The sequence below is a fragment of the Aotus nancymaae genome, unplaced genomic scaffold, assembly GCF_030222135.1.
Source record: "Aotus nancymaae isolate 86718 unplaced genomic scaffold, 86718_ANA_hifiasm-v0.15.2.pri h1tg000033l, whole genome shotgun sequence".
NCBI classification, from domain to species: domain Eukaryota; kingdom Metazoa; phylum Chordata; class Mammalia; order Primates; family Aotidae; genus Aotus; species Aotus nancymaae.
The window spans coordinates 64,567,048-64,580,764 of NW_026988447.1; the positions used below are offsets into that span (position 1 = coordinate 64,567,048).

Sequence of the window (13,717 nt, forward strand, 5' to 3'; positions counted from 1 at the left end):
TAAAGTCCTTAGGAATAAATTTAACCAAGAATGTGAAACATCTGTATACTTAAAAATAGAAAACATTGATAAAAGAAATTGAAAAAGACAGAAATAAATGGAAAGATATTCTGTACCCAGGAATCAGAAAAATTAATATTGTTAAAATGTCAAAAAGCAATATATAGATTCAACACAATCCTTGCTAAAATCCCAAGGTTATTCTTCACAGAAATATAAAACAATTCCAAACATACGTATGAATACATGAATGACCCCAAATAGCCAAAACAATTCTGAAAATAAAAAAAAACAGAAGCATCACATTTCCTGAGTTAAAATTATATTACAAATCCATAATAATCAAAACAATACGGTGCTGGCACAAAAAAAGACACATAGACCAGTGGAACAGAGTAAATAAATAAATCCAAATGTGTGCTGTCAACTAATTCTTTACAAAGACACCAACAGCACACAATAGGTATATTCTAGTTTTTCCACTAAATGGTGTTGGGAAAACTGGATTTTTACATGCAAAAGAATGAGACTGGACACTTATTTTAAACTATGCACAAAAATCACCTGAAAATGGATAAAAGACTGAAAGGTAAGATCAGAAACTATAAAACTCCTAGAAGACATCATAGGGAAAAATCTGCTGGGCATTGGCCTCAGCAATTATGTTTTTTGGATATCAGACCAAAAGCTCAAGCCACAAAATCAAAAAAAAACAGGACTACAGGAGACTAAAAAGCTTCTGATGGCAAAGGAAATAATCCGCAAAATAAAACAGCACACTACAAATTGGGAAACAATATTTGCAAACTATATACCTCATAAGGGGGTAAGATGCAAATGTAGAAAAACAAATAGCATGATTATAAAATGGGCAAAGGGCCAGGCATGGTTGCTTACACCTGTAATCGCAGCACTTTTGAAGCCAAGAATCACAAGGTCAGGAGTTTGAGAACAGCCTGGCCAGCATGGGAAACCCTATCTCTACTTAAAATACAAAAAATTAGCCAGGCACAGTGGCACACACCTGTAATCCCAGCTACTCAAGAAGGTAAGGCAGGAGAATTGCTTGAACCCAGGAGGCAGAGGTTGCAGTGAGCCGACATTGTGCCACTGCCCTCCAGCCTGGGTGACAGAGCGAGACTCCATCTCAAAAAAAAAATTGGGAAAAAGACCCTGAATAGACATTTTGTGAAAGAAGACATGAAAATTGCCATCACGTGTATGGAAAGGTGGTCAACATCATTAATTATCAGGGAAATGCAAATCAAAGCCACTGTGTGATACCACCTCACACCCATTAGGGTGGTTATTATCAAAAAGTCAAAAGATAAATGTCGGCAAGGTTATGAAGACAAAGGAACTCTTTTTTTCCCTCCAACTTTTATTTTAAGTTCCAGTGTATATGTGCAGGATGTGCAGACCTGCAGGTTTCTTACATAGGTAAACGTGTGCCATGGTGGTTTGCTGCATAGATCATCCCATCACCGAGGTATTAAGGCCAGCATCCATTCACTACTCCTGCTGCCCTCCGTTCCCCCCACACCCACTCCCACCACTGACAGGCCCCAGTATGTGTGGTTCCCCCACCACCATGTGTCCATGTGTTCCTATGGTTCAGCTCCCACTTATAAGTGAGAACATACACTGTTTGGTTTTCTATTTCTGCATTAGTTTGCTGAGGATAATGGCTTTCGGCTCCATCCATGTCCCTGCAAAGGACAGGATCTCATTCCTTTTTATGGCTACTAGTATTCCATGGTGCAGATGTACCAGATTTTCTTTATCCAGTCTATCATTGATGGACATTTGGGTTAATTCCATGTCTCTGCTATTGTGAATAGTGCTTTGATGAACATATGCATGCATGTAACTCTATAAAAGATGATTTATATTCCTTTGGGTATCTTTTTTGGTCTCATATGAATTTTAAAATAGTTTTTTTTTTTTCTAATTCTTTGAAGAATGTCAATAGTAGTTTACTGGGATAGCATTGAATCTATAAATTTCTTTGGGCAGTGTGGCCATCTTCACAATATTGATACTTCCTATCCATGAGCTTGGTATGTTTTTCTATTTGTGTCTTCTCTGATTTCCTTGAGGAGTGGTTTGTAGTTCTCTTCAAAGAGAACTACAGACCTTTGCTTCCCTTGTTAGCTGTATTCTTAGGTATTTTATTCTCTTTGTAGCAATTGTGAATGTGAGTTCATTCATGATTTGGCTCTCTGCTTGCCTGTTGTTGGTGTATAGGAATACTAGCGATTTTTGCACATTGATTTTGTATCCCAAGACTTTGCTGAAGTTGATTATCAGCTTAAGATGCTTTTGGGCTGAGATGATGGAGTTTTCTAGATAGAAGATCATGCTATCAGCAAACAACGATAATATGACCTCCTCTCTTCCTGTTTGAATGTACTTTCTTTCTTTCTCTTGCCTGATTGCCTTGGCCGGAACTTCCAATACTATGTTGAATAGGAGTGGTAAGAGAGGGCATCTGTGTCTTGTGATGGTTTTCAAGGGGATGCTTCCAGATTTTGCCCATTCAGTATGATACTGGCTGTAGGTTTGTCATATATAGCTCTTATTATTTTAAGGTATGTTCCTTCAACACCTAGTTTATTTAGAGTTTTTAACATAAAGGGATTTTGAATTTTACTGAAGGCCCTTTCTGCATCTTTTGAGACAATTATGTGGTTTTTTGTCTTTAGTTTTGTTTATGTGATGAATTTCATTTATTAATTTGCTTATGTTGAACCAACCTTGCATCCTGGGGATGAAGCCAACTTGATTAATCTGGATAAGCCTTTTGATGTACTGCTGGATTCAATTTGCCAGTATTTTATTGAGGATTTTTTGGCATTGATGTTCGTCAGAGATACTGGCCTGAGGTTTTATTTTTTTGTTGTGTCTCTGCCAGGGTTTGGTATCAGGATGATGCTTGCCTCATAAAATGAGTTAGGGAGGGTTTCCTCCTTTTCAGTTGTTTAAAATAGTTTCAGTAGAAATGGTGCTAGCTCTTCTTTGTACCTCTGGTAGAATTCAGCTGTAAATCCATCTGGTCCCTAGCTTCCTTTTGCTTTGTAGGCTGTTTATTACTGCCTCAGTTTCAGAACTCATTTTTGGTCTATTCAGGGATTCAGTCTCTTCCTGGTTCAGTCTTAGGAGGGTGTGTGTGTCCAGGAATGTATCCATTTCTTCTAGATTTCGTAGTTGACGTACACAGAGCTGTTTATAGTATTCTCTGATAGTTACTTGTATTTCTGTGGGGTCAGTGGTGACATCTCCCTTATCATTTCTGATTTTGTCTATTTGATTCTTCTCTCTTTTCTTCTTTATTAGTCTAGATAGTGGTATATCTATTTTTTTTTTTTTTTTTCAAAAATCCAGCTCTTGGATTCATTCATTTATTGAAGGATTTTTTGAGTCCGGGTCTCCTTCAGTTCCGCTCTGATCTTGGTTATTTCTTGTTTTCTGCCAGTTTGGGGGTTTGTTTGATGTTGGAACTCTAGTTCTTTTAGTTGTGATGTTAGGTTGTTGATTCAAGATCTTTCCAGCTTTTATCAACCAGCGGAACTCTTGTACACTGTCGACAGAAATGCATACTGGTGCAGCCATTACAGAAAATAGTATGGAGAATTTGGCTGGGCGCGGTGGCACATGCCTGTAATCCCAGCACTTTGGGAGGCTGAAGCATGTGATCACTTGAGATCAGCACTTTGAGACAAGCCTGGCCAACATGGTGAAACCTCATCTCTACTAAAAATACAAAACTTAGCCAGACATGATGGTATGTGCCTGTAATCCCAGCTACTCAAGAGGCTCAGGCAGGAGAATCACCTGAATCCGGGAGGTGGTTGCAGTGAGCAGAGAAGGTGCCATTGCTTTCCAGCCTGGGCAACAGAGTAAGACTCTGTCTAAAAAAAGAAATAGTATGGAGATTTGGAAAGAAATTAAAACTAGAACTACCAAATGATCCAGCAATCCCTTTTCTGGGCATAGACCCAGAGGCTATGAAATCACCACCACGTAAGGGTATGTGCACTCCCATTTTCATGACAGCCAAGATATAGAAACAACCTAAATGCCTGTTAATGGATAAATGGATAGAGAATGATATTCCATATTCAGTGAAATATTTAGTCCTAAGAAATGAGGCTTGCCATTTACCAAAACATGGATGAACATGGAGGACATTATGCTAAGTGAAATAAGCTAGACACAGAAATAATATGTATAATCTCACTTACATGTGAAATCTAAAAAAATAATTCAAATATGCGGAGATACACAACAAAGCAGCAGTTACAGGGACAGAGAGGAAACGGGAAGGCGGAGATTAGAGGACACAAAGTTAGCAGCTCTGTGGATTAAAGTGTAAGTCTGCTGTACAACATAAGGACTTTGCTAACACAATTGTACTGTGTTTGGGATTCATGCTACGTGAGTAGATTTTAATGCTTTTGCCACAAAAACAACTAAAACATATAATTATGTAAGATGATCAATGTGTTCATTTCCTGCACTATAGTAATTTTTACTATCTAGATGTATCTCCATAGTATCATGTTGTATACTTTAAATAGATACAAAAATGTATTTTAAAATTATTTGATTTTAAAAATAAGAGATAGAAGATAATTATAGTTATGTAGAAATGATCAATTGATCAATCAAGGTCTAAGAACCTTTTCATTAAATCCCTCATTTCATTAAATAGCGCGAAGGTAGTATGTGGTGGGAAGCTGCGTTTAGTGATGAGAAAATTATGCTCAATGTTTAAAGTACATGGGAAAATCAAACTGCGACTGCCCACTGTAACATACCTGGTAAGGCCCCAAATTTGGTGTGAACCTAGGCTGACTATACAGACTGGTATATTTAAACAACCACCAGTAACCAAGGCTTTTAATAAATATTCATCCTGTTCCTATTATGTGTACACTAGCTAAAAGAGGAATGATACATGGAGTCAGCCGTTAGCGTTACTAAGGACACAGTCGGCATTATACATAACTATAATAATTCTATTAGTCACGTAGGTATAAAGTAATATGTCATGGGTGAGCTTCTGATAATCTCATGTAAGATCAAAGGATAGAGTAATTGTTTTTTCCTTTAGCTGTGGTTGTGGTATCCATTGAGTGAAAAAAAAGCAGTTTTTAAAAGATAAGAAAGGGTTCACGAAAGAATTGACCACTTGGCAGCCAGATTATTCTGCCTACTCATTTTTCTAGCTCTAAGTTCAGACCTGATAAGGAGATGAAAAGACCCCCTGAAAAGTGATGAAGGATTGTTATTCCCTAAAGATGACCGCAAACATTGCGTAGCCGTTACAACAATTTAAGGAATGATAGAATTCACTTTCCTTTGGCCTTATCATTTTCAACAGACAGGGAGAGCGAATAACTTGTCCTTGAAAATGAACCGTTTGATGTCATTGATAAGAGACCTCAGCCCTGAGCAGAATGGACCATTGTACCTCACTGAATTGAGCAAGGAATAAACAATTAGCACTTAATTTTCTGGGGAAAACAACTGTATTAGGGTTCTCCAGGTACACAGAACCAATAGGATGTGCACAGAGAGCAAGAACGAGACAGAGAGAGAGGGAAATAGATGGGGGCGGAGAGAGAGAGAGAGAGAGGGAACTAGATGGGGGCGGAGAGAGAGAGAGGTATTTTAAGAATTGGCTCACGTAATAATAGAGGCTGACAGGTCTCAAGACTGAGGACAGCAGATGGAGTACTTCCAGCCTGAGTCCAAAGGCGTGAGAACCAGGATGGTTGATGGCATAATTTCCAGTCCCGATGTCCTCACTCGGGAGAGGCGGGCAGAACTTCCCTCTTTGTTTTATTCGGGGTTTCCACTGGTTGGATGAGAGGCAACCAGTCAGGGAGGGCAATCTGCTTTGCCCAGTCTAGCAACTCAAAAGTGAGCCTTATCCAAAAGCACCCGAGCAGGCATACTCAGAACAATGCTCGACCAAACATCCGGGCACCCCGTGGCCCATTCAATGTAACACATAAAATTAATCATCACAATATTCCCACAGCAACCAGCGTATCTGGAAAGATCTCATCATACATAACTTTTTTCACTTTCCTTAACTGTGTTTCAGAGTCTCAGTTGCATTGTGGTCATTAAATTTGATAGAAAAACAAAGCCAGGACAGGTATTACAAGCCCCACCAAACCTGACCACTGGCCTTAGGAAAAGGGGATGCTCCCTCCTGTCTGAGCACATTCACTGTGCTCAACACTCTTGTTTCTGAGAATTTGGCTGCTGACCTCTAAAAACTTATATAAAATGAAACATGAATTGTTCTGTACAGGGGGTAGTTTATCTGAGTTTTCTAACTTTGAATGACAGAATCCTGATGTTGTTGTTTAGTTAGGATCCACTCAAGCTAGAAATATACCTCTAGCAGAGTAATAGCTAGAGTTGTTTTTTTTTAACTTGGGATTTTAGGATGTTTAGAAAATGAATTGAGAAGAAAAGAATTCAATTATGGAATGAGAAATATATCAATGTATACATGGACTGTCTGGTATAAACTCCTTAGAAATTTGTACAGATTCTGGGCATGGCAAAGTGGATTCTTACCTAGTTCAGAGATCTGCTGAATCGCAAAGTATGCTCTGCCCTGTTCTTGCACACCCTAGCCTGCACTGAAAAGTCATAAAAACTCACAGTCTTCACTGATGAGCTGCCCAGCAATCACTTGAGGAATGAACACATTTCCTGGTATTGCTGAAGGGGTATGGTTCTCCAGTGATGAACTCTGCAACAGGCTTTGTTTCCTGTATTAACAATAATTCTCCCTGTCTCCTTGTGGCTATCCTCATGGTCTGGTTTGATCTGTTGAAGGAAGGTGTTCAGTTTGTTTTGATGAGAAAAATACCTTCTTAATTGAGGCCTGAATTGAAAATAGATTTATGTATATATATCTTTTTTTTAAGACAGAGTCTCGCTCTGTAGCCAAGGCCGGAGTGCAGTGGTACGATCTTGGCTCACTGCAACCTCCGCCTCCTGGGTCCCAATTCAAGCAATTGGGATTTAGCCCCCCAAGTAGCTGGGATTACAGAAACACACCACCATGCCCAGCTAATCTTTGTATTTTTACTAGAGATGTGGTTTCACACATCCCCTGCTATTCCATGTTTCACATCTATCAATTTTGGGATATACTTCTCACCTCCCCTACTAAAATGTGAGCTCCTTAAATGCAAGAGCCACCTCTCATGCTCTGTTATATTTTCTTCAACATTTAGTAATGGGCCTGGAGTAGATCTCTATTTTTGTTGTTGTTGTTGAATGAATGAGAAAAAATAATAATATCATGATTTTAAATATGTGCCAATCCCAATATTAAGATTAAAAAGATAATCTGATAAATTCACTTCATCCTTCATAGTAGTCAATTCTGTTGCCAAAAAGTTTGTTTATCCATTCAGTAAATAGTGATGGACCCTACTTCCAGACACTGTTATAACATTTGGGAAATATCAGTGAGCAAATAAAGATCCTTGCCCTAAAGGATCTTATATTCTAGTAGGGCAGATAAGCTATACCCAATAAAGTAATAGTTAATTAAACTGTATAGTAAGTTAAAGAGTGTAGGTGCTCTGAGCAAGAGAAAATGTGCAGCAATAGAGAGAAAGGGATCACAAGCACCGGAGAGGTGGAGAAGGGTTTGCAGGATTCAAAAACGTGGCCAAGGTACGTCTCCCAGAAGAGGGTTGAGTAAATGCAAGAAGGACGTGGCCACCCAACATGAGGAGGAAGAACATCCAGGCAGAGCTAGAACTCGAGGAGAGGCCCAGCATGTTTAAGGGACAGCCTTAAGTAAGTGGGCAGAAATGAGGCAGGGGACTTTCCAGACAGATTACCCAGGGTTTTGTGGGTTATCACATGGACTTTGGCTTTTTTTCTAAGTGGAATGATGAATCACTGGGGGCTTTGAGCCCCAGGATTACATGAACTGAGTCATGCTTTATAACTCAGACAGCTGAAGAGACACTGTCAACTGAAAAAAGGATACATCATCTAGGAGAGAGAAGATGGTGGCTTTAACCAGGGTGATCACAGAGTAGATGGTATGAAATCTCCAAAGTCTGGATTTATTTTGGAGATGAAGCCAATAAATATTCCTGATGATTGCATGTGGAAGAGAATAGAAAGAGATGAATCAAAAATAGGTCTTTGGCCTGAGCAATTCAAAAGAATGTCTGCTCTAAACTAGGCTGGGAAGGCTTCAGATAGCCTGGAAGTTAAAGTATGGACATGTTGAGTTCAAAATGTTTATTACTTGCTAAGTAAGTATTTGGATTTACAAATCTGGAGTTTAAAAAAAGGCCTGGGATGGAAGTATAAGTTGGAAATCAGTGACACTGATGTATTTAAGCCTTAAAATTGAATGAAATCTCCAAATAAATGAACGTCATTAGAGATGAGGACCAAAGACTAAACCCTGGGGGTCACTCCAAGATTATAATTTAGAAAGAAGAAGAGGGGCCAGGTGTGGTGGCTCATGCCTATAATCCCAGCTCTTTGAGAGGCCAAGGTGGGAAGATCACTTGAGGCCAGGAGTTTGAGGCCATCCTGAGAAACAGCAAGATCCATCTCTAGGAAAAAATAAGAAAATTAGCTGGGCATGGTGGTACACACCTGTGGTCCTATCTACTCAGGAGGCTGAAGCGGGAGGATCATTTGAGCCCAGTAAGTGACGGCTGCAGGGAGCTGTGATTGCACAACGCAATTCAGCCTGAAATTAACAGCAAGATCCTGAAACTGACAGTAAGATCCTGTCTCAATAAAAAAAGAAAAATTAAAAATATTTTTTAAAAAAGAATAAAAGGAACAACCAACCAATGAGACCAAAAAGAAAAAAAAATCAATAGAGTCAGCTCTCTTGGTAGTCACATAAAGAAAATGTGATACGCAGGAGAAAAAGATTTGTGTCAAAAGCGGAAAAGTTATTTTTTCTTAAATGGGTCATAAATAATCTATCAAACTGCAATTAGAGACCAGTTCCAAAGTGCTGCGGTTACAGGTGTGAGCCACCACACCTGGCCCAAGATTTCTTTTAACTAAAAAAAATTTGGGAGGGAAACTCACAGAATAAAGGATTGCGTCCTAGTAATTTCAGGGATTTTGTTTACCCGTAGATAGTCCCTTCAGAGCTTCACTCTGAGAATAACTCAAAATCAGTACACACTCAAATTCGTAGGAGAGGACATTGGTCATATAGTGGGCCTGAGGCTGGAGTCAGAGGGGGCATCTCTTATGACCACATGAAGCGGGAAAGGAGTAATTTTCCATAGGAAGAGTTAGGCTTCCCAAAAAAGGGGAAAATGAAAGTGTTAGACAAACAGATACTTCCCTTGAGAACCAGTGCCCAAGTCTTCCGTGTCCAGTTTAAAGTTCCTGAGGCTTCATTTCTGCTCCCAATAGGAAGTGGCCTTTTAAATACTTGCCAGGGAGACTGCTTTAATCTGAATCTTCAGAGAAGCAGAGTTCAAGATGCAATTAAAAGTACAAGGATTTTATTAGGAGAAAATGCCCGTGTGAGGAAAAAATGCCTGTGAGGAGACAAGGACAGTCTGGAAGAGCTACCGGACTGCAGTACACATCTGACCACAGTGATGGGGGGAGAGAGCAGGGATCCTGAGCGGAAGCACCTGGGCAGCCATGCATTCTAGAGGAGGTTCCGGAAGACCATCAGGAAATCCTGCAGCCCACGTTTCTCCCAAGAACAAGCCAGGAACCTGCCAATGAGTGGCAGGTCCACTCATTGGCTGGGAGTAGCCTTAGAGAGACATGGTACCAGTGCAAACACAGAGATGGATTTCAGAGGAAACGTGGGTAACTTTGGTCACTTACACTCTCTATAGTTTGAGTTCTATGAGGAGCAGTATTACAGCAACCACAGGTGCCTTGGGATATTGATAGGTCTTCTGTCTTTAAAACTCTCAATGATTTATTAAGTAATTGGTCTACAGTGAGGTCCAAATATGTACCAATGTCAGATGCTGATGGGGCAAAGTTGGATATACATTATTACAACAGATTTGACTCTGAGGGTCTCTGCCTCATCAGCTTGCTCCAAGTTCTGATCTGAAGTTTCCAGACTGGACTTAAAGCCTGAAACAACATAGCCACAGATTCAATAATCATAACAATCACCAAAAGTCAGGGTCTAAGAACAAACCTATGTCATCTAAGAGCACCATATTCTACTCCAGTTTCTCCAGTTCCTCTATTTGGTGACCAGAGCAAAGAAGCATCTGAAAACACAGATGTGAAGTCCATATATTTTCACCCATAGAATTTTTGAGAAAACTAGACAAACTGACCTTGCTAGGGACATTCGACTCTCTAGGGGCATCTTCATAATGTAATAGAAGAACATTATTATATATAATACATACATATTAATATTACACACCCTTCTAAGCAGTTTATTTTTACTCGTATAATTTTCACAATACTGTGATGTACAAGTATTATAATCTCCATGTATATATGTGGAAACTCAAGCACAAAGAGGTGAAGAAACTTGCCCAAGATTCCACAGGGTAAGTGCTAGAGTCAGATTTGAACCCAGCTGCCCTGTCTTAAGAATCATGCTCTTGGCCACTGTGCTATCTCTCTCCAACACTTCCTCTGGCAATGCTATTTTGTTAGTAACGTAGGATAACACGGTATCAGCGAAAACTGCGTGGATCATCAGCTCTGAGCATGTCATGGATTCCCCATCTTAGTCACAGAAAGAATAACATCAGGCTCACGCTTTGTGGATTCAGCCAAGTACCATAATTTCAGCAATATGATCATGCTGAAGAATAGAGCTCTCAAACTGTTGGTTAATTCCCATGATTAGGTCATGACCAGTAATTGTGTGTGTGTGTGTGGTGTGGAGTGTGCGTGCGTGTGTGTGTGCTGGATTCAGAAATAATGTCTCAACTGAAGTTTACAGTTTAAAGAAAAACAAAACAAATGTTTAAAGCATTTGTTCAAGGAGCCACCAAATCCTTCCACTTTAAGGGGTTCACATGTTGGCCTATCTATGGGTCATTACAGTAACCATTGGCACTGGGCAATCAATACATTTGAAGCAGGGAAGCTGGGAGTTTCTTCTGACCCAGACAGATTACAGTCAGTCCTGAGGCTGCCATTTAGCCTGTCTACAAGAGGGTAATATGGTAGGATAATTAACCCTTGGGAAATCCCAAGAGGATTAACATCATTGGTTATTTAATCGGCCACCTTGTTCTCCACGAAGACGACTGAGAGAGCATTCATCCTCACTAAACTACTTGACACTGGAAAAGGCAGCTGAAAGTGCCGAGGTTTCAGCTAGTTCCCACTCTTTCATTTAATATTCCTTTTTCTGCCTGCTTAGTGTGCTAGCCTGACATTTTTCTTTGTTCTTATGGGCATAAATCTAGCTTCCACCCACAGATCTCTTGCATGGCAAGAACGGTACAGACTCTAAACATTATTCTTCACCCACAGATGTCAGAAATGCATGAGCATGCAGTGCGTGCTGGAGTGTGGGTGGTGAAGAAGGAATGAGCCAAGGCAGTCATAGAAATATCAGTGTCTTTGGTGCAATTATACACGGCCTCAATATGCCCGAGGAGCCGTATCATAAGAGGTGCCTCGTGGTTCAGCCAAGCTGACAGCTACATTTGACGGCACAGCCCCTGTGGCCAGAGCTCCACGTGGGCTGTGGTGACAAGCATGGCCCTCACACTCTAGGAACTTGCAATTCAGTGAAGCGACGAGGCAAACAGGCATAATTTAAATAGAGCACTTCATACTGCAAGAGAAAGAGAATGAAATTTCAAAACATGTTCCAAGTACAAATTATACTTTATCCCAAATTCACAAGAAAAAATGGTTTCAACGTATATAATACTTAATTATTTATATTCCTTTAAACTTATTGACAGCTATGGATTTTGAGTAGTCGATTTTTACATATAATTTTTGTTTCAGTCCTTCTGTTTGAAGATGGCAAATGTTAACTAAATAAACAAATAACAATAAAAATAAATTTTTAATTTCTATTTTCCTTGGAAGGAAAGAACGTGGACACTAGTGGAAAAACAGCCAAGCAGAAGTTACTCTAGAAAAGGCACATAATAAAACCAGCTGCTGAACTTTAGGGATGAAAATGAAGGAGTCTTCTCTGATTTTTCCTTAGTTCTTCTAGCCAAAGCCTCGACTGCAATTTTTATCTCGTCAGTCACTGATAAATACTATAAAATCTGAAGTCCTGTGCAGTTATGATCATTTTAACTATGTGTGATAGAAAAATAACACTATCACCCAAAGTTATAATATCTGAAATTTGAAAAAGGCTTTTGCATAGATTCACATTCCACAAGAGTCTTATGCAGTAGGTTATATAGGCTGTAACCTATGCTAAAAAAACTTGCTCAAGTTTTCTTGGCCAGTTCTGAAAATCTAATACTGATACCTCAGGCTTTGTGAGTCTAAATTTAATCATCTTTCCAGGAGGAGTGGATGAACTTATAGTTTATTGTTCTGATTGTATGTATCCTATTATTCAACTTTTCAGAGATCTCCAGAAAGGCAAACTGTTTGAATCTGCAAAAAAATCTCATATGAAGACTTAATACCAGAGTCTGATTCTGGATTTGTAATTTTCCTACAGGTAACACTCTACAACCAGATGTGTCACCTTCTAAAACTGGTACATTACACTCGACGCCAGTTACAATTCCAGAAAGCACTTTACAGTCTCAAGGTATGACATCTGTGTGCCTAGGTGGAAATCTGCTCGACTCGACCCTTTCTCACCAAGGAAACCCTACCGATCTTGACTCACAAAACAAAGCTCCTTCAAAATGAGACTGGATCCTTTGCACTTGCAGCGTCATACCTACAAATCATGGCTGCTTCCTTAAATGAGGGTGGCGGGAGGACTGCAGGGATTGGCACAAAAGTGACTGTTTTTTTCTTTCTTAAAATAATAGGCACTGAGAATGGAAAAAACGCAAGTGCTTCAGCAACCAGCCCGTCTTATTCCAGTGAGTAACGGCAATATGTTCATTCATGCCAGTAGATAGGCAGAATGTTTTAATGTGACCGGTAAAGGGGAGGAATTGGATCATGGGAAGCGTTTACTCAACTTTACTGAGCCTGCAATCCCATTACAATCCTATCTAACTGCTGCCTGCTCTGAAAATCTCCCAGAAGTGAGTCTGGTCTTAATGACCAAACAACAACAGCAGAACAGGTGGGTGGGCGAAGCACACTTGGCAAATGTTTCCTTAGCTTAGTATTTAGCAGTTACCATCAAGGGCCAAGGATGATTTGATGGGACTGTTTCAGATAAGCCAAAGTTATAGGTAGAGGTCCCCATAAAAGTGAATTATTCCCAAGTTATCAGGCTGTATACCTTGAATATATTTCCTTTTTGTCAAGTAAAAATTAAAATTATGAAGTAAATTATACCAAAAACTGAATTGTTTGCTTTCACAGAACTTTATCTTAACATTAAAAATGGCCTGTAAGAAATGTTCCATTTTAACTAAAACATATGTAGGTCATATAACATTTATGTGTATGCTAAGACTGAATACAGAATATTAAACAATTTCCTTAGTCATTAAGAATAAAAAGAATAGATTCAAAACTGTTAGTATAAAAGGCTCTCTTAAGTTTGGGTAAACCCATTCCATTAAAT

At 39.4% G+C, this 13,717-nt stretch overlaps 1 protein-coding gene across 9 annotated transcripts in view; it reads left to right on the top strand.

The window, feature by feature from the left end:
* EMCN (endomucin) overlaps positions 1-13,717 on the top strand; it is a 113,999-nt gene that overhangs the window by 80,046 nt on the left and 20,236 nt on the right. For all 9 annotated transcript variants that reach the window (XM_012436547.2, XM_012436546.2, XM_064384056.1 and 6 more), the window contains 2 exons: positions 12,683-12,775; positions 13,005-13,058. In XM_012436547.2, coding sequence (XP_012291970.1) covers positions 12,683-12,775; positions 13,005-13,058 — 147 coding nt within the window. The remainder of the gene's footprint in view (positions 1-12,682; positions 12,776-13,004; positions 13,059-13,717) is intronic.